A 22,609-nucleotide genomic window follows, 5' to 3' on the forward strand; every position below is an offset into this window, starting at 1 on the left:
TGTGGCGAATGATGCCAGTCGTGTTCCACTGAAAAAGACTCCCCAGAGGCATACTGATTCTTTACTTAGGGCGCATTTAAACCTGTAGTCTGGTTCATTTGGTCTGAATCAAGGGGAAAAGAATATATGGTTGTCTTACTACTGGTTACCCAATAATGTGGCTAAATGTAAACACATTTTCTACAAAGTCTGTTTTTAAGTGTGATTGACAGCTTTCATGCCCCCATATGGACAGCTGCCCTAAGGTTTGATTGTATCAAACTAAGAAACTAAAGTTAGGTGTGAAAGCATCTCACCGCTGTACCACAGAGAACACTAACATGTCACTGGCCTGTGGTGTAGCTAGCAGTGATGGTCAAATCAGTAGCCTATTGGATATTTAATCCTGTAGTTATTTACTGTAATATTCTAGCACATGCATAAATGCAAATGAAGTAGAGTTTAACAATGATATCATTTTGTATTACGAATTATATCATGATCTGAGAATCTGAAAAATACAGGGCTTATATTTAGCTATGGCTAACTCCTCAAGCTAACCATTAGCATAACAACAGCCTTCAAGGAGTCTCCAAGTAGAAGGGCCAAGCCAGACCAGCATTCACAGTATATCCACATACCGTGGGACTAAACCTAATTTCAATGGAATTACCAAAATTAGTGGATTAGCTCATACGTAGTAAGTAATCTAAATGTTCAACCTAGACATGGAAATCTGTTTAGTTCACCAGTTTCGACCCGTCAGTGTGAAGAGAACCAGAGTCCAAAATGGAGCTATCTTGTTAGCTTATTTTACCAACTCTGCTCCAGCTGCCGAACTGGAGTCTAAGATAGCTAGCTAGCATGTTGTCTGTCAGCTAGCTAGCATGTTGTCTGTCAGCTAGCTAGCATGTTGTCTGTCAGCTAGCTAGCATGATGTCCTTCAGCTCACCAGCTGCAGTGACTTGCCAACTAGCTCCAGTAGCTTCCAGCTAGACCCACTTCCCAAGGCGCGTTTCTCATCCATATGCTTTTTGTTATGTGCATTTTCAATTTGCACAAAAATAAAAACTTCAAACGCTCAAAATTCGAAAAAAGATTATGAAATATCCCTTATATGTTTTTACGCTGGGTTGAGGTGGAAAAGTTTCTGTATCGGTTAAAGAGAATGCGTTGCGTACGTTTAAATGACGACGCACATGAAGCACTTGACTTCAACGTCCACTGAAGATTCTGCTCATGAGTCCAAAAACGGTGGCACATTAAACGGTCTTGTGATCGCTGCACACATGATGTAACCATGCATGAAACCAACAGAAAAGTCATATTGCCATTGAGTTTTCTACAAAGTTTTTCATCGTTTGAGGTTTGACTGGCGCTCTTTTGATCACGTCATCTGCTTGTGCCCTCTTCTTCTGCTTTGGCTTATCCTCCCGCCTGCTTATCTCAATGAGCTGTATCTTTAGTTAGTTATATGTAGTTGGTTATCTTTAGCTTAACAGTAGTGGATGGAAAAAAACATTCATTCAGATTCTATTTGAGCATATTTTTGCAAAATTCTGTTTAGATGGAAACCTGGCTACAGATGAGTTTTGCTGGTTCACTTTCTGATCTAACCATGGCACTTATAGAGGTGAAAAACTAGCGGTCGGACAGTGGGGAGTGGTATGTGATAGTGGAACGTGAGTGACATGGTGTTAACCAGTGCGATATGGTAGTAGATCATCAATAATATATTCATCTAAGAATCAGCATGCTTCTTAAATAGTGACATAACATTTACCACTTTGCAACCTTGCTGTTAATATTAATATGAACACCTGGAACAGGATCGTCAGGATTCGCTCATGATCTGCTACTGCAGCTTCTCTCAAAGCTGTATTTACTTCGCTGCGAAGCTCCTCTTCACTGCTCTGTTTGAGCATGTTCCCTAAACTGTGAAGGAACTAAAACTTGCAGTCATGAGTTTAAAGGAGCAAGTTTCTTTGGACATTTTGTCACATTTGTCATATGAACCTTTGTTCTTGGTACTTTGTCAGCCCAAATTCGGATCTGTTCCTTGTTCCTGCGGTGGATTAACACAGCCTATTTAAAAAAAGGGATCCAACCCTTGCAGCTTAAAAGCCTTGAGCTCAGTACAATAACTGCAACAACAGGGAGTACTAGTTTCTGCACCTGAGCATTTGGTTTCACCGGATACGAGTGCCAAAGAAAAGATTGTTTGACAAACATGGATTTGAGACGTGTGATAGCTCAAAGCAAGAGGTGATTTGCCTTTGTGCTAAGCTAACCGTCTGTTGACTATGGTTTCATGTTTATTGTACCAAGTTGTAACAATCTTCTCATCTATATCTAACTTTTTCGAAAAAAAAACAAAAAAAAAACTATTCTTCGATGTTATTAGTGTCTATAGAGATGATGGACGAGCTACAAGAATTGGAAGCTGAGTTATAACAAATTGCAAAGATCCTTGACTTTCTGAGCCGATCGCACTGGATGGTGTTGTATTCGATTGCACTTCATACAGGATTTGGAGTTTTAAAGTTGTAAAAACACTATAGTGTTAACACACTGCCAGGATAAACGTGGTGTGTTTTGCTTTGTAAAAGATTGCGGTCATCAGGTTTACTGTAATTTGGTGTTCTTTGTACAGTATTTTTTCACACCACTGGTCAACATTTATACACTGAGTATTAAATATGTTTCACAGTTGGAGGTGTTGTGTTTTTTTTTTTAAATCTGTAATTTACTTTAAATGCTGTGGTTGGTTTTTATGGATATGATTTTAGAACGTTTTTTAAATTCAGATCCATTTTCATCACACAATTTAACATTTCCAGTTGATTTTTGTGGAGCCCCCAAAAAGGTGAAAGATAGAAAACAAAACTTGAGATGACAGAAAAAGTATAAAGTTGTGTTTTTCACCTTTTTTGTATTATTTAACAAACCGTGTTATTTACTGATGTAATCACTGAGACTTTGTGCTGGTCTGACAACATTTACAGCCTTTACTCCGTTTCAAGTCTCCACAGCTGAATCTTCTGTCAGTACTGAGGTTCTCTTTTAAGTGTTGGACCTGTCTCTTGGGTTTATAAATTGAAGTGTGCAGCTACACTGAGTCTAAGAAAGATTTTGACTCTGAGATGTGATTGAATGTTGGTGAAAAAGCTGGTAAGTGGCCCTTTAGTTAAGATTATTTTGTCAAGCTAATTCTCAGTCTATTTAAAAGTTGTTGATCTGTAAAGGCTTTCTGAATATCTGAGGAAGAATTAACAGGGATTGTCCTGTATGGTAGTTTACTTGTCATTGTATCTTGTTCCTCCAGGACACTGAAAAGCAGAAAACAATCATTCAACAACATGACACCAGTTTTTAGCTGGATCACCAACTGACCCAACTGATCATAAGGTTAAAAAGCAGCGTTCTGAGTAAGTTATTAATAACTTAAAGAAACATTGTGTACAATATTCTTCTTTCTCTCCTCCTCCCGCTCTCTCTCTTAAACACACAGCACTGTCATTGTCTCAGTCCTCAGTGCTTACAATTGTCTATAATGCATAAAGTTTGCGGGTCGGCTCTCATAACGGGCCGGAAACTTCAATCTTTTAACTATTGCTTACTTTTTTCAACATACTTAACTATGACTGTTTTCTTTTGTTTTACAAACTATACTATAACTTTTTTCCTCTTACTATATTATGACTTTGTTCGAAATAATGACTTTTTTTTATAATTTTCGACATACTATATTATGACTTTTTCCGACATACTGCACAGTTTTCTTTTTCTACTTACTATATTATGAATTTTCTTTCACTTTTTTTGAAATACTATACTATGACTTTTTCCGACATAATATAGTATGAATTTTTTCACTTCTTTCTCTTAGGACTTTTTTTGGCTGACGAAACTAGTAACTTTTTTCTTACTTTTTTCAACATACTATACTATGACTTTTTTCGACATACTGTACTACGACTCTTTCTACATACTATACTATGAATTTTCTTTCACTTTTTTCGAAATACTATACTGTGACTTTTTTCACGTTTTTCAACATACCATACTATGACTTTTCCAACTTACTTTACTTACATTTTCTTTCTTCAACCTATACTTTGACTTTTTTGTCACTTTTTTTCGGCATTATATACTATGATTTTTGTAATGATACTATATAATGACTTTTTTAAGACTTAATTCAACATACTATATTATGACTTTTTATATATTTTGTTTTCGGCATACTACAATATGACTTTTTTTGAAAAGAAATTTGACATACTAAACCAAAACTTGTTTTGAAATATTTTCAACATACTATACTACGGCATTTTTCTCATTTTTTGAAGTACTATACTGTTAATTTTTTACCACTCTTTTTTTTTTTTTAACATAAGTAATTATTTTTTTTACATTTTCTGACATACTATACTTTGAGTTCTTTTCACTTTTTTCCACATAGTATCCTGATACATTTTTATATATATTTTTTGACATGTAATATGTGGAAAAAGTTATAAAATATCTTACTATAGTGATGACAATAAATAGTTGGTTTCTGGAGGGAGTGCACTATAAGGATGCACAAACAATGTGGGTTGTGTTCAGTGGGTCCACCCAGCAGTTACACCGATGTATCTTGTAGACGGTGGCTTAGAAACCTGTTACAACATGTAGAATCTGTGAGGTGAAACACTGCAGGCTGGAGAACATGTTTGCTCATGACTGTTGGTTTGTGTGTGCTCTTGTGTGTGTGACCTTGAGAACATGTGTATGTGTGTACTTGTACATCTACCTTTGTGAGGATTTTTCTTTTCTTCTTAACCTCTATTTAACCAGGAGAGTCCCAATGAGATTGATAATCTATTTTCTAAGAGCAACCTGGTCAAGATAAGCAGCAACATAAAGACACACAGTCACAGATAGAAAGCACAGAAGGAGACAGCAATGAAAAGAAACTGAAAATCGAGCATAGGGAACTCACATTTCCAATCTAGTTAAAGTCAGTTTTGTAACCAAAACATTGACCTCTTGAGGACTCTGTTCCTAAATCTTCCATAGTGAAATAGTCTATAAAGGAAAACATCACACTTAGATCTATGTAGTGTAGTGTACACATTATTTGAGCTTTCACTCAGGCCATGATTTTGGAATTAAAACATAGTACGAGATTAACTAATTGAGTTTCAATTCAATTCTTTCTGCAACCCATACTGGCATTTGGGACAAAATGCATGAAGAAGCCATGAGATTTTAAGTTTTAGACCTTCAGAGCGTGGACATTTGTCAATGGAGTGATGTCCTCACAGAGATAGAAGTACAGGTGTGTGTGTGTGTGTGTGTGTGTGTGTGTGCGTGTGCGTGCGTGCGTGCGTGTAACAGTTTTTGTTAGAACAAGCTCAGCGAGTCCAGTATGTACATTCTGAAACAGCCGGTAAGACCTGTTGTTGACATAATATATTTAGTCAAACAGCTTAACCCCACTCTAACTCTGGAACAGAGTTCCAGATTCCCCCAAAAAGTTAAAAGAAAGTATGACAGATACAAACATTAAACTATTATATGAAAATGTCCTCAATGAGCTGAACATTTTAAAGTTTGAATCAAGTTTCTACATTGAACGGTGTTGAAGAAGTTAGCTGCCAAAATATGAGCATGAATAAATACCGGGCCAGAAATGTATTTAGGACCTGAAACCTTCAGTAAACTGAAGTACTGCAGTTCTGTGTTCTATTGTGTGATTGTCTGCTTGTAGAAGACGTTCAGCTGAACAGATACCTCTGTCTGCTGCAGTGAGGGCAACACAGCTGGTAAGACTGTTGTTCTGATACAGAAAAGCTAAAGTCACAATGTGGAGTGGGTTCCATTGATGACCATTCAGCCATCATTCTGTTGACAAAGAAATCAGCTTGATCTTTTGGCCACGTTGTTGGCGTGGCATTAGGGATGGAAACATCTGTCTGTTAAGTCCACCACTTTGGACCGGACTGAAATATTTGAACAACTATTTGATGGATTGCATTGAGAATTTTGTATGAACATTTATGGTCCCCAGAGGATGAACTCTACTGATTTTGGCGAGCCTGACCTCTCCTCTTGGGCCACCAGGAGGTCAAAGTTTTAATTTATTCTGTGAAACATAACATCTACCGAATGGATTGTTACTAGATCATGTGCAGACATTCATTGTTCCCAGATGATGAATCCCACTAACTTTAAAGCCAACTAATTGCCTTTTACATTTTTTTTGTCCCTCAGGATGAATTGTAATGATAATGATCGTCTGACATTTAATTAAGTGCCATCATCAGGTCAAAATTGATTTTGTCCAATACGACTCAATGCCTGCAAAACAAATGAGATTCACATGAGCCTCAGGTGTGTTCGCTGCTACTTAGCTGATGTAAGCATGCCGACACACTAAACTAACAGGCTAACCACCGCAAATACTAAGTTTGTTTAATAGCTGTACAGCCTCACAGAGCAGCTAGCATTGCTGTGGTTTTTAAATGGTTATCTACTAGGTAGTAAATATTTCTAAATTGATGAAACAGTGATTTATTATATAAGTTGTTAACGGGGATATTTCTCTGTAAAGAGATGTTGATTTTATTTTCTTAAATGTCGAAAATTTGAAGGTCTAGAAAAATGAAACAGAAACTATCTCCAAGAATAGACACCTAAAATTATAAATTGGATGGACTAACCCTTTTAAAGTTTAAAGTTAACAATAAGATGACCTAACTTCTGACATCCAGTTTTCTAGACTTGTAAAGTTGTAACACGTTAGCAAACAGCTGTCAGAGTGAAACATTATCACTCCACTGTAAAACACGAATGTGTTTGTGTGATAAAATGAAGACAAAGAGCTCACAGAGTTGTTTATATTCTTATCTCTTCATTTATTGGTGCCGTGGTGCATTCAGGGACCCTGAGCAGCTACCAGCAGCTCCCACAGCAGGAAACAACAGAGCTTTTTGCAGGAATAAAAATATATTAAACAGAATTTAAATAAAAACAGCGTGTTTAAGCGTATGTTTTTTTTTTTTTTTTTTTTTAACATCAAAGTGTCACTTTTTCCTTCTGAACTCAGCCAACTCCAAAAACATTTAGCTTAATATTAGATGCTTTAAATAACTCAGGTTGTTTTATTACATATGAATATATAAACTAGAACTTTAATTCCCTCTGGGTGCTTCGACACAGACACGTAAGGTAAAGTTCGTAATGCCTGGATGTTTCCGTTTTAGATGAGGGTGTGTACATTATTAGGAAATCATCAACTTCTCTTGGTGTCGAAAGAGGATTCAGGCAGCAGCTTCAGAGAGACTTTTAGTTTGTGGGGGAATAAAACAACCTGAGAAACGTTCATTCAGTCAAGCCGTCACAACGAGCTGAGAGGGGAGGTATTCATAGCAGATCTTATTAACAATCTAATTGCACTTTACTAAGAAAACAACAAAAAAGTTTTTTTCTATCCGGGTGCGAAATACAGAGAATCATCTACACATTTGATTTAGACTCTATGTAAGACATAAAAACATGCAGAGTGAGGAAGGACAGGGAGGAAGATAGAATGAAAAACATAAATATATGAAATGAAAGTTTAAGATGTGAACAACAAAAATAAGTTGACAAACGATGAGCGTTTCAAAACAGGACAGAGAGACACGGGGGGTTGAATAGGTCAATTCTAGTTTTGTTTTTTTTTAGTAACTTTTCTATATATTTTTTTTGAACGTATTTGTGTTCAACAAATATTATTAATACGATAGTAGCAGCACGTTTTTTATTTTTTGAATGTTTAACTTTTTTTGGGCTCTGTTTTCCTGTTGCAGGGGATGATGGGAGCTGACCTCAGGACAGCTGAACAACTCGGGGTCACACTGGGGTCGTTTGCACTGAAACCAAAACCATCTTCACCACTGAAATCATCCGTCGTCGCTGCTTTATTGGATTGTAAGATCAATAAATTCTTCTTCTCCTGTACGTTTCAGCAGTGACGTAAAGGACAATTTTCTCCAGCAACATTTCCTCAGGAGCATTGCTTTTTAAAAAAAAATGGATTCTGATTGAGGAGTTTCATTTGGCAGTGAAAGATGACGTCAGGGTGAAGGTGGTTTTGGTAAACAGGCTTCTGTTTGGTCTCTAGGAGGCACTGACTGGCTGCAGAGGCGGGCAGGGGGAAGAGCTGCCTTCCTGTCGGGTCAACAGGACACTGCAGACACCCAGACCTCCTTCTCCTCCTCCTCCACCTGTTGTTATCGCTCCCTTTGAAGGCGTTGCCCCCTCGTGGACAGCAGCGGCGGTGGTGACGTCTTCGTTGTAGAGACGTTTGATGCAATCATAGAAGTCGTCCACCTCCATCTCCTCCACCTGAACACACAGAGAGGCCTGTATTGTGACTCAGGTCTAGGGCTTTTCATTAGCAGTCACTCTCCCGATTACCTCAAGACTAATCAGTTAATCGGTTGAGAAAAATACCTGTCAAGACTAAGAAAACGCTGGAACCGGTGACGCTTAGTCTTTTTTATTTAAATAACAACAACATAGAATTAAACATTGATAGCTAGGGTTGGTCATTTTGAGAAACGAGCAGGAATACCCTAGATTTTAAAAACAAGTGTTGCCCACTCTTTTCCAATCAAAGAAGCTAGCCGCACTAGCTCCAAAAGTCGCTAAATATAGCAAGAAAGTCAACATCAATGACAGCCCATCACCTCAGGCTTCCAAAGCCACTCCCCCAAAACGATCATAATGAATGTTAACCATGAAAGTTGCTACTGTTAGCACTCAGCTGTTAAGCGAACAGCTTAATGAGTGCACAGGCAGAATACATGCAGGCAGGTAGTTAGACAGGCAGGTAGTTAGACAGGCAGGTAGTTAGACAGGCAGGTACCTCATCCAATCATTAAATTCATGACAGTAAATATGACTGGACGGATTTATAACAGTCCATCAACAGCCACAGATACCAGATTTGTTTTCTTTTTTTTTTTGATTCATTGATTGCTGAAGGGATGTCATGAGAATTTCAACAAATACAACAGACTTTTTTTAAAGATCACCACCAACCCTAGCTTTAAGTGATTATCAAAATTGTTGCCAATTGATTAACTGCTGATTGACTCATCATTGAATTGATTCTGAAGTCTCTACATTAAGTTTTTCTTTTTTTAAATAGAGATAGAGTGTTACCTTGCGCTTGGCGGATGCCTTGCATCGCACTGTGACCTTAAGATGGTGGCGGTGTTTGGGTGGAGGGACTAGAACTGGGATGCTGCTGGTGGTGGTGCAGGAGGAGGAGGAGGAGACAGAGCTCCAGGGCTGCTGGCTCCTCTCCTCCCCATCAGCAGCGGCCTTTAGCTGGGTGGGGGTGACGAGGGCTTGGTCCCTGGAAGACTCAGTGGTGGAGGTGATGATCCCTGGAAGGAAAAAAAAGTTACAGGATTATTTTAATACCGTTTTTGTGCTGCAGACAGAAAGTTCTCAAATAAAAGTCAGGTTTTAAATAAACGGAGATGTCGTCTTTTTTTATTCCAAACATTCTTCCTTCTCAAAGCCTACATTACCCACCATGCAACCAGTAGCAGCTAATGTGAGGAAATGTATCAGACTTCACACAGCTCACTCTGGAGACACTAAAGGGTTTATTCAACTTTTCCCCCCCCACATCTGCAGACGAACTCTTCTACACCTTCAATCGGACAGATGTGTAAAACGGGCGCAGTTCCCCTTTGAACTTACCCAGTGTGCAGCAGGGGGGAGCGGGGTCCTGGGCCGGAGGCTGCAGGGTGGGGTGGCTGTGCAGGGGTTGGTAGATGTAGACAGTGTTTGGAGGCAGGGAAGCTCTCAATGTGGACAGACTACGAGCCACCAGCTCTCGACTCCGAATCAACTCAGAGCTGTCGATCTAAGAGGGAGGGAGGGAAGAGGAGGAGAGGGAGACAGCGAGTATGAAAGACATACCATCGTCTACAGACAACAATCGGATAGTTTCATCATTCTCTGAGCCTTCCAGGGCCCCGCTCTTCAAACGTGGCTTAGCGTTGTTAGCACGATGTTCACCTAAAGCAGTTAAACTGTTCCTATCAGTTCTCTTCGAGCAACATTAGTTCACTGAATAAAGATGGAGGGTTGATTAGTTCATCTTGGTTGATGGTATGTTAAAAGGCAGTGTGCTCTGTTTTTCCAAAATAAAAGGCAACATGAGTTGAACCACAATCGCTCATATCTGGCTTACTGTTGATCACAAGGTTGTCTAATTTGGCCGGTAAAATGAAATCGACAAAACTTAACTGTGGCAATTTAATTACATAACAAATATGCAGCAAACTGAGCTCTTTTTTTTTTATTCATATAATTTACTTATATTTAGCCTGTTATAAGCTTATTTACCTCTGCAGCATGAATGTTTAAAATAAGAGAAATTGAAAAGGTATTTTAAGAAGAAGAAGACTTAAACAAAAGAACTTCATTGTTATGTTTAACGCATAAATTAAACTGTTTTATTTGACAAGTTTACATGCAGTCTAATGTGCTGCGTCACTGATAACGTCTGCATGTTAAACTGCGGTTTCCTGCTGCTGAGGGTGGTAAAAACACAACATCTGCTTCACAGCAGCGCCACCTTGAGGGTAAACACGCTCACTGCCTTTCTCAAGTAAACGGGGACAATGAGCTTCAGGTCAAAACATGCAAGAACAACTTTTTCCCTTTTGAAGATATTAAAGAGATGTGAGGGCAAACAGAGAGGGGGAAGGATTTAAACCAGGAAACAGCAGATAAAGTATCTGTAGATGTTTATTGGTTTGAGGAACTAAATTAAACTTGTCAGGAGCTTTCTCTGGCTTTAACAGGAGATCAATATGAGCTTCTGGCTGCTTCTCCATCGACACTTCTGTTTGTCTGTTTAGGTCACATGATCCGACTCTGAGCATTAGGAGCTTCTGATCGACCACAAGGTGATGGTAACAATGAAAGAGAGTCAGTCTGGTACCTGTGCCTTGCTCAGCAGGTCAATGGTAAGAGCCAGCCAGTCAGGACAGCAGGTCTCCAGCTCCAGGGTGACGAGGGCCAAGGCCAGCATGGATCCTCTGAGCTACAGGAACACATAAGGGACAAACTTGTTCAGTGTTCAGGCAGGTAACTGGTCCAGATGTACAAAAACCTCTCTTCTTTAAATTGACCAGTGATCCATAAGTACAGAGGAGCAGGGGTTAACTATGGTGTTAAATAAAAAGAGTTTGTGTGTGAACCTGTATGAGCGTGTGGTCTGCCAGACAGTGGTAGAGTCGCCGTGTGAGCAGGGTGAGGTGCTGAGAGCGGTTCAGTCCCAACATGGAGTCCAAAAACCCAGAACGGCACGACAACACCATCGCATGGAACTGTGGGAGAGGAGGAAAATAAATCAGCAATACGACCTTTGTTGACCGGTAAATAATTTTAAAAGTAATACAAGTTTTGTTCCATTAGTTATACGATTTCAACCCTCATTAGAAATTATGTCACACACACAAAAAAAACTAAGATTCAAAGTAGAACAAGATACCATATTTTTACATAATACAGTACTTTATGTCAGTACTCATGATACTGGCTCCAAACTAGTATTGAGGTTTCATCTATGTGGGTTCAGTAAATGACTAAATGGCAAATATTAAGTTCAAGTTGGACAAATGCCGGTCGCATGAGACTCGTTTTGGCGTTTCACTTCTTGCGCTCTCTACTCAATTTCAATTCAATTAAATTACTTATTTGCATAGCCCAAAATCACAAATTTACCTCGGAGGGCTTTACAATCTTTACAGCATAAGACATCTTCTGTCACAGGACCCTCATATCAAACAGGAAAGACGTCCCCAAAAGTGTTTAATCCTTTAGAGGATAAAAAAAACGAGTTTGCGTGACATTTAAGGCCATGTGTGGAGGGGGATGGAGAACAGGAGATGGCCAAAAAGAAGTGAAGTACCAAACTAACTTCATACATGTTGAGTTAGGAAACGGTGATGGGAGATTGCAGCCTCTGCTACAAAAATGCATGCCTACATTGTTTTGCAGTGCGTGAGTATACTAGGCATTACAGTAATAGCGTGTGAGAACTGACCTAAAAAAATAAAAGCGACCTTAAAAACGTGATAAGCAATGTCACATTCATTCAATAAGTCTGTCAGTCTTTCAATAATAAATAAATAGCTAAATACAAAATTCAAACCAAAAAAAAATAAAGATTTCATAATAAATTAAATTGAACAATTATGCAAACTAAAGGACCAATTTCCCTACCAATTAATAGCAGACCATTTCACATTGACACACCGACAATATCACATTATGATGTGGAATTCTAAAATGAAAGCCCTCAAGAATAAATTCAGACTAGTTTACTAGAATGATCATGTTGGTATGATCAAATACATCAGCAGGTTAAATCAAACAGTTATGTTATTTTAGAGAAAATATGAAATGATATTGTATTTATTGAAACATTATCATATGGAAAAACCTATCAAAGTAAAATAAACTGAAGGAGGTGAAGCAAAGAAAAAAAACAAACATGATCCAGCAGGCGGACAGTAACGTCTTTTTGCCACCAGGTGTCAATAACTTAATAACTATAGCAGGCTACTGGGTTGGACTGATCAGAACATTATTGTGTTTGTCAATGGAGTCTTGTGTCTTTGAAGAGAGCATAGATAACGGCTTCAGTTTCCTGTTGGTAAGGGCTGTCTGAAGGCGAGGTAAAGCGGTGGCAATATTGTAAATAAAGCATACACATAAACTGATATTGATTCTATAAGGTGTCTAAAACATGTACACAGCAGTACATTGCTTTGCTCCCGAGCTGGTATTCCTTTCTGTTTCTCCAATCTCCATCTATTGTAGGTTAAATACTGACCATGGAGAAGCACCTCATACAACCAAACATTTAAAAAAAAACAAAAAAGGACACAGTGAGGGTGCGAAAGACGTACGATGTGCAGGAAGTCCAGCGCTGTGGCGGTGTGCAGATCCCAGTTCAGTTTGTCCAGGATGACCTTCTCCATCCTCAGGATCTCTGATGGAGAACAGCCACAGCTGCTGGAGGTGGCCAGGTCTTTCAGAGAGGGCACACGCTGAGCCACGACACACACACACACACACACACACACACACACACACACACACACACACACACACACACAGTTAACTGAAGTGTCCTGATGCAGTGAACACATTGCTCATTGAATTGCGACACACGTATAATGATCTCAGTGTGTATTGCCTGGGTATTGTTTGTGTGTGTGTGTGTGTGTGTGTCTGTGGATATATGTGTATCGTGTTGTTTGTGTTCACCTCATCCTCCTCACAGGTCTTAGCAGACAGGAAGAAGCAGGCGATGGCGATGCAGCGCAGGTACTTTGGACGGGCCTGAAGACAAACAATCCCATCGATCAGTAAGTCACAACGTGCACATCGCTCACGGCTACTTCAAACAGCCGCTGGCTTCAGAAAGACTTATAAAGATTTCACAAGATAAAGTCAGCAGCCCTGATACAATATCAACTTCAACACCACTGTTTAATAATAATAATAATAATAATAATAATAATGCCTACAAAGCAAATATTTCAAACGTGAATCAGCATTTCTGTACTAGACTGAGTGCAGAAACCATGAAGCAGCAGTCTGCTCAACAGTAGCAGAGTGGTATGTACTGATCAGGTAGCTGAGCTCACAAAAACAAAAGGAGATATGAAACACACACACACACAGGCACACGCAAGCACACACGCACATACACACACACATGAACAGACCCAGTTTTTATCTTGTCCCGCTAATGATAACCCTGGAACATTCTATTCCTCAGTCAGGGACAGTGTCTTCCTGTCCTCGGTGTGGGACATTTATCCTGCCCTGACAGGACATTCAGAACAGACACTTCCTAGTTCCTGTGAACACGCAGACTGTCAGCTGTGACGGGACCCTTGAATCAAAGCCAAAGCTACAAGGAACCACCCACTGATCTGAGGACAATATGTGATAATAATCTCTAGTCTGAGGTGTTCTGTTCTCCTTTTGTTTCTCTTCAGATGTTAAGCCTGAAGAGCTTTTCTCTTCCACCAATCAACTGATCTCTGTGCAATTAAAGTTCAAATTTTTTTATTCAGGGCGCTGCCAACTTCCTCATTTGGTCGCACCAGCGCATGATTTGGTCTCACCCTTACTAGGTACAGAATGATATTAATCAGTGGTGGAAAGTACCTAAGAAAATGTACTCAAGTACTGTATTTAAGTAGAATTCTGATGCTGCTTTCCACTCCGCTACATTTCAGAGTGAAATATTAGACTTATTACTTCACAACATTTAGCTTTATAGCACCCAGCTACGATATCAAATAACATTACATGTTACTGCATCATATAATAATAATCTAACATTATAATATATAATAATGTAACAACTGAAAAACCCATCTGGCTTCTGTGAGTACTTTTAATTTAATACTTTAAGATAATTTTCTTGATTATGTAGTTTCATACTTTTACTAACATTTTGAATGAAGGACTCCTAATTGATATTTGAAAATCCTTGAGATTGCACCAGGTGTAACGCTCATAGCAACAGCAGTATCTCAGTAGCACCGGTGGTCTTTCTTTACCTTGATGGGAGCGAGGAAGCGGTCCAGGATGCTAACAGCTAACACCAGCGTCTCTGGGTACAGCTGCAGTCTGCCATGGAGCTCCGTCAACCATCGCACGGCCTCGTCCCGCTGGGCGGGGGTGACGTCTGTATCCTACAGCAAACAGCAAACAGAGAGGTGAACAACATGTAGGCCTAGTGTTTGTTCTGACAACAGATAGCATGTTTCCTCCCCTCACTTCCTCGTGAGGACAATGAAATATGCCATCATACTTATTCATTATCATAGCATGTAAAAAAACGAGGAAGAAGCCTTGAATGGACTTTCCCCTGTTTTCACTGGAACTACACCGGAGCTTGTGTGAAATGTTTCAATTAGAGCGAATCTTCAAAGAGCATCTGATGATCACTATCCAGCTTTGGTGATTCTTTTTGTGATCTCAACATATGAAGTTTGTTGTCCTGTGAACATGAATTTATATTTCGCTTTTACTAAAGAGTAATTATTTGTTTCTCTTCCGATAAGGAGCTTAAAGAGCTTTTAGCCAGCTTCTAGCCATAAATAAATAAACAAATAAATAAAATCTTTTGTTTAACCAAAAGTCCAGAATCATAAAGACTTTTTTCACGCTTAGTCAATTATGAAAATAGTTGCAATTTAATTTAATTTAATCGATTCATCACTTCAGCTCTGATCTTTTAACATCTGCCCTTGCTCCTAATAAGGTGAGAGGGAATTTCTAATAAGTCAGCGAATCTCTATGTGTGTGTGTTTGTGTGAGTGTGTGTTTGTGTGCGTGTCCTATATCTCGAGAACCATTCGTCAGATCTACTTCACACCTGGTGGGTAAACTCCAGGCGACCTAATAACATGAGGTGTTGAAATAGTGCATAGAGCTCCCCAGCTGGACGACACAGCAAGACCGTATTGAACCAAGACAAAAAGGTTTTACACACTTCTCTTTCATAAACATATACAACTGATATAATTTAAACTGTCATCTCTGTAAGTCAGTAATACTTTTGAAGTCACATAAATGCAATAATGGATATTTCCTAAAAAAGATGCCAAAAATTCAACATTCAAAGCAATTTCTAACTATTGTATTCCTTATTTGTCTCAGAGGTGAAACAACTGGTTCAGGAAGTGGGCACTCTCTGTTCTGGCAGCAGGGGTCAAAGGTTAGAAAGCAACCAATCTTGTTAGCCGTCTCATGTGCAACTTGACCCTGTTCAGCCTCTTAGCTGTCCAAACTTAAAACAACATTGCTCCTTTCGGCCCGTTTCCACTGCTGGATGAAAAAAGACAATCTGACAAAGATGGAACATCCCTTTTCTACCGCTTCCCCCAGCAGGCTTAGCAGCCACTTCTTTCTGCATGTTTTTTGGGGGAACCTAGGACTGTGTTTGTGGCATTTTGTATAAAAACATGTTTACTTCTCAAAAGCAAGGTATTAATGAAAGTACTGTTTCGGCATCAGCACCGTCACTGAGCTGTTGGCACCGGCCTCCATCACAGCTGGTGTAAGCAGGTTGTTCGGTTGCTGCCACGGCAGGCATCATCAACCATCTGGACACAAACCGGTTCAGCTGCCTCCACAATGGAGGTTTTAAAAAGCGGCCAAAATCGGATTCCATGTTCTAGATCTTTGGGGGAGATCTTGTGGACGAGGGGATTCAGACAGTTTACCCTAACGAGCAGTTTGGGTTGGCCAGGTTTGTAATCCAACTCACTACCAGGTTATGGTCATTTGACGGCGCCCTCTTTTCCCTGAGTTTCAGCCACAGATCTGATATTACGAAGTGAAGGGGGTGGTTTCTAATGGACAGTCTATAACAAGTACAGAAGTCCAGTAACAAACTCAAGTCAGGCAGGCAACACTTTAGAGCCATATCTGTCAAAAATGGGTTTGCAGAATAACTAGCAGACCTTTGAAAAGGCAGCGACCATCCTGTGGAGTCCTACAGTACGGGTAAGGGGCTGATCACACCGGGACATGTTTCCTATGGTATGGCGTGCTGGGTCGCTTTCTAACCCCCAAGCTGATGGGCTGTTTTTACATCTCGTCCCTTTGAAGGAGTAACAATAGGGCAAATTAACGCAAACGCATTTAATTCAACTAAGACGTACGTCACAGCAGCCGGAGCAGTATTTTACCCAGCAACACTGCTGTTGTTTCTACACCTCTGGGGAGACAGACTGCCTCCTTCACCTCTTACAACCGATTACACGACTGTAAACAACTGATAACTGTCTCAGTGCCGTCCTTTACTGCCTTTTACTGGCCTTTTCATTGTCAACACATAACTACAAACAGGCACACCCAAGACTGTGTTTGACATACAGTAACGTAGTGAAGAGTACATCAGTGTGTACTGCATCCTGCCTACTGAATTAACGGTACATAGGTAGTACATAGATACCGGCTCTGTTCAGTGAAAATGACTATTGGGTGAAGGGAAATTATAACGTTATCATGATGTGTTCACAGATAATCTCGTAAAATGTAGTTTTGTAGAGATGTTTTCACAACAACATAAGATTAGAGGGCGAAATTATGAAGTGTTTACACTAGCTCTAAGCAGATTATAATACATCACTAAAACTACTAATGACAAGATCAGTTCTGTTCAAGATCTGTGATCCGATCAGTGACTCTGATCCGTAATACGATCAGAACCATTGCACCACTAGTTCACAGTGAAGTATACTGAAGCAATACGTCTTCTCTGCATCAAATCACTGTATGGATCACATGACTGTATGGATCACATGTCTGTATGGATCACATGACTGTATGGATCACATGACTGTATGGATCACTGGACTGTATGGATCACATGACTGTATGGATCACATGACTGTATGGATCATTGGACTGTATGGATCACATGACTGTATGGATCACTGACTGTATGGATCACATGACTGTATGGATCACATGTCTGTATGGATCACATGACTGTATGGATCACTGGACTGTATGGATCACATGACTGTATGGATCACATGACTGTATGGATCACATGACTGTATGGATCACTGGACTGTATGGATCACAATGTTAGCGGTCCAATCTACCGTTGAATGAAAACAGTTTAACAAATGTAAATCAACATTACCTCTTCCACTCAGTGTAATATTTTTCAGTATTATTTTAAACATTAAATTATAAAATATGTCACTGTTGAATATTCTTTCTACAGCTCATTATATATGCGGGCTCCCGCATTAGTCATTTTTTTTTTAACACTCTCCCTTGATGGCTAGTTCCAGAAGCGTTTGCTGAGAAGCAATGCATCTTGGGGGCAGTTGAGCATGTCCAGGATGCTCACGTCTTGTGCTCAGATATTCTTGCTAATCTAGTAAACATCCAGCCATTTCTCATGTACACAAAATCATTACTACTGATTGCAGTTGGAGCGCACAACATGCTCAATTTGAATAGTAGGATAGTATGTGATTTCCAACAGAACCTTGGACTTTGTTTAGGTTTTCAGTGAATTGATTAACATTGGAGAATAGCTAAAGGCAATACTTCGATGGAGAACAGAGGATTCCTTTCTTAGTCACCCCGGCTGCACTCTGGGATCCAAAACCAGACGACAGGAAGGGGATTGTGTGGCATTGGCCAGATTAAACTGGCAGAGAGACGTGAAGGTGCTGATCTGACTCAGCAGAAGCAGACCTGGATTAACAATCAGAGATTTCCCCTCTGCTAATTCCATTCAATTTGAATAGCTACACCTTTAGAACAGCTGGGAATATGGAAACAAACTGCAGGTGGCTACAATAGCGTCACCTCCATAAACAGAACAGAGGAGGGGAAAAATAAAAAAAGAACATAATAAAACACACGTAGATGTCTAAGGAGTTGAAACAACATCAGATAAAGAAAGTAAAGAAAGCTAATCAAAGGCAAAACATTAACATTTATCATATATTTCTTTCTTTTAAAGGAGTATTGTGAAGACAAACTTTACGGCTTAGGCTTTCAGGAAAATGAAAGAGAAGGTTTTGTATTCTTTGCTGTACTGTTTGTCCATTGGAGTGACTGGACACGTTTCTTATGGACAGATTAGTGACTAGGGATGCCCCAAAGTCAATCCCTTTAGCTCAGTTAGCATGATTAGCTTGATTAGATGAGGCTACAATCGGGACTTCATGCGGGATTGAGAGAGCAGCTGCAGCGAGTCTGACACAGGAAATAACACCACGGTACTAATGCAGAGTAGAAGCAGCATAATGGTGGAGGACTTCCTTATCGTCACTACTGTAGACGTCACTAATGCAAGATTGTGGGGAAAACAAACAAAAAAAAATACATTTAAAAGTAAGTATGTCTAATGATACGGCTAAAGACTTTTTATTGCATTCATTAAAGTGAATGTAAGGCCTGCTGAAGGACGCTCATTGGTTCAGACCGTAGTCTGTACATAAAAATAGACGATAAGACAGCTCCCAAAAGTTGAAGCCAAAACATCAGCTGCAGTATAGATCATAAAGCCCGCCCCCTCAATGTTAGCAAAGGAGACATGTATTCTATCATTTTAGGCAGTTCTTATCACTAGTGTATGTTAAAGTATTCTTTTTTTTTCTGATAAGTTTGGTTTTAACTTGTTATTTGATGCTTTATAAAGAGGGTGTACCGCCATGATTGACAGCAGTGATTGTCAGCTGCTCTGAGTGTAATAGTCTGTAGTTGTTTGTAGAGTAGGAAGGTGGAGAGGAGGTGTAACTTTAACTTTCCATAAGCGTGATTGTCTTTTTTCTAACATTTATTTGTTGTAGCTATTTATCTACAGCCTATGGTTCATACACTCACTGACCACATCGCTAGCTAGCTTAGCAACATCTCCACAGACAGTGAGGTTATCCGGCGCTGTCGGAGAAGACTCAAATTTGACTCACGAGTCTGTGTGATAGAACATGCGTCAATTTGATCTTAAATGTATTATTAGAGATATGATGGTTAGCCGTTGTGTTTTTCTAGCCAAACAGCTAGTTTATTCACGTAAGACAGATGTGCAGGATGTGGTGTATTTACTGTCACCAAATGCAAGTTTATCTGTGGCATATAACTAATATCCAATTAGATCAAAAACAGAGCTCACACTTAAACAACATTTAAATTAGTTTTTAATAAAGAGGGAACGATTATGAAAAGAAAAACGATAAGTTAAGCAGAAATGGTTTAAAATATTTGACACGAAATAGACTGATTAAACTAACTAAACTAAACTAATTTTAATAAGTTGAATGAAAATAAGAGATGAACAGGTATTTGCCATCCTGCGAGGACGGGCCTGATAATTGGGTGAGACCAGCTGAGGGTGTGATGAAACAATACACTTGTGAGATCATATTAGGACGTTTCTTGAGATGAGGAAACTGGGTGAGACTCTGCCCAGTGACTCACTGCGTTTCTGACACACTGCTGCTTCATGCTAACAATCTTACTGTTCTGTCTCTGACGCATCAAGGATGGGAACAGACTACTGACTGCAAAGAAAGTCTCTATCTTAACAAATAGCATCACGTATTTAGTCTTTAAATAGAGAGGTTTGTCCTGAGTTAACGTTACTTTATGTTATTTATTGGTTATGAAAGTGTTGTCAGCCCGTAGTTCCTGTTTCTTATTTTACCAATTTTCATCAGAATTTGTAATACGATTCATAATTAAGAGCACAATAAAACAGGAATCTACGTCAGGTCCTCACTGATGTTCTATAACATGTTTAAGTCTGTTGTTTTTGATCACTCAACCCTTTTCTGATGTCGGACTCTATTTGAGCTGCCGGAAACATCTGACTGTGACATCGCGTCATATACAGAAATATGCATCAAACTACTAAAAGCAATCAGATATGGAGTTTTGTAGTTGTATAGTATAGATGCAGCTATGAGCGACTGTGGCTCAGTGGTAGAGCGGTGTCCTCCAATCAGAAGGTTGGTGGGTCGGTCTCCGGCTTGGCAGTCCATGTCGATGTGTCCTTAGGCAAGACACTTAACCCCAAGCTGCTCCCGAAGGCTGTGCCATCGGTGTGTGAATGTTGTATGAATGTTAGTTTGAGTACTGATGTGCAGGTGGCACCTTCCATGGTAGCCCCTGTCATCAGTGTATGAATGGGTGTGAATGGGTGAATGATGACAAATGACAAGGCCTAGAAAAGCACTATACAAGTATAATCCATTTACCATTCAAAGGTAGAACCAGTGACACCAAACTGGAGCTTCCAAAATAATATTTTGTCAATGTTAAGAATGTATTGTGTTAGTCAATCCAGAGGTAAATCCTCACCTGTGGGGAGGGCTTCTTCGGCACGTAGACCTTCCACATCTTGGCTTCCCTAGAGGCGGCCTTTTCCAGAAGAAAAGACAGCCTCTGGCGTCCCCAGGGTTCGAAGAACTTCATTCTTTCCCCTGGTTGAGCCTACCTCCCCACTGGATACAGCTACCTGTACAGAGACACAGCACATCATCACACAGTCCATGCATCTTGCACTCGAGACCCTTAAAAATGATGCAATATCTATCGGAGTCCCCTTGTCACAGTTGCATATTACGCTTAAAAACTGTGCTCAGCTAGCCAGAGAGTATATATACACATATAGTGTGACGATATATCTTTTTTCAACTGACAGAGGTTTTGTTTATACTTTACTATCCACTTAAAAACCTCTGGGTGTTTCTCCCAATAGATTCACCAGAAAATGTATCATATCGAGATATATATTTGTACAGGCATACAACGTTACATATGGTATACTAGTATATAACAGCTAGATAATGTATCAATAGCATCTCTCATGCAAAGCATGAAACATCAATATTGTGACCTTTTTTTCTGCCTTACGATGCTTTTAGGAGGTTAATGGAATAAACGGAGCAGTCAAAAGTGACTAAGGATACTCTTGGAGGAAATATTTTGCTCATGTTTGTTTATTTAGGGCATTGAATATGCAATCTAAGTCACATTAACGATTCCCACAAGTGCAAACTGTGTGTTAGCATTAAGTAACTTTGCCGATTGACAAACCTACGGATAGCTTTGACTCTAGTTCATTAAACCAGTCACCGTCTAAAGAGTGACAGAGTGAATTGGGCTACTTCCCATCTCTCATTCGGGAACTACCGTGAATCCCCTCCGAGAGTTCCCACTTCTTTGGAAACCACCTGGACTCTTAAAGCAGGTGCCAAGCGTATCCTTCCATTATCACCCTGGATACGACTACTCTCTGGAGCGGAGCTCCTTTGAGAGGCTAGCGAGCAGCTCTTTAGCCGGCGTCACGTCGTCGCATACATGTTGAACACGTCTGTCGGTTACGTTACCGGAGAACGGCGTTCATTTGAAGAGGAGTGAGAGAACGTTAAGGGGACGACTGCGCTAACTGTACAACAGGGACAGTTAAATGGCCGACTCCGAACCAGCAACTAGACGGAGCCCAAAGCCTCACCTCCCCTGCGAAGCGGAGAACAGCACAGTTGGATTTCATCCGGTCCACTCAATTCGAGGATAAATATGGGGGTGAAATCGGGGACCCGTTCTTCGGTTTAATCCTCCATCCTGGCGTCCATGGCGATACGTGTGAGGGAAAAGGGGTTGTTATAAAAAATATATAAAAATAAAAGAACGGAATAGACTGATGCGTCTACTTCCGAGGAGGGACTCGGGGGAGAAGACTCGGCCAGGCTCCGCCCACCGACAGGCTGGACGGGCGGACAAAACGAAGACACCCTCTGGAGTGTTCCCATTATAATAAAACACACATATATAATATATATATATATATATATATATATATATATATATATATATATATATATATATATATATATATATATATATCCTCAACGTTGCTTTACATCAAAGTGCATTTGCAGACCCACCACAAATAATCCATATTTACCACACAGGCTCACACATACAGCAACCATAAGTTTCCAGTTGTACTTTTGAAAGTGGACACAGTTGTGACAGAACTCCATTTTCAACATTC

General features: G+C 39.8%; 1 protein-coding gene across 1 annotated transcript; it reads right to left on the reverse strand.

Moving 5' to 3' along the window:
- Nucleotides 1-6,868: 6,868 nt before the first annotated feature.
- Nucleotides 6,869-22,322, reverse strand: ccni (cyclin I). The gene is made up of 10 exons (XM_054612237.1): nucleotides 22,067-22,322; nucleotides 20,911-21,067; nucleotides 14,628-14,762; nucleotides 13,318-13,392; nucleotides 12,957-13,097; nucleotides 11,241-11,369; nucleotides 10,982-11,083; nucleotides 9,730-9,895; nucleotides 9,181-9,407; nucleotides 6,869-8,358 (listed from the first exon to the last, which is right to left on the reverse strand). The coding sequence occupies exons 2-10, from the start codon at nucleotides 21,022-21,024 to the stop codon at nucleotides 8,131-8,133; spliced, it is 1,317 nt and encodes a 438-aa protein (XP_054468212.1). The 5' UTR covers nucleotides 21,025-21,067; nucleotides 22,067-22,322; the 3' UTR covers nucleotides 6,869-8,130.
- Between the last annotated feature and the right edge of the window lie 287 nt (nucleotides 22,323-22,609).

The sequence above is a fragment of the Anoplopoma fimbria genome, chromosome 14, assembly GCF_027596085.1.
Source record: "Anoplopoma fimbria isolate UVic2021 breed Golden Eagle Sablefish chromosome 14, Afim_UVic_2022, whole genome shotgun sequence".
Lineage (NCBI taxonomy): Eukaryota > Metazoa > Chordata > Actinopteri > Perciformes > Anoplopomatidae > Anoplopoma > Anoplopoma fimbria.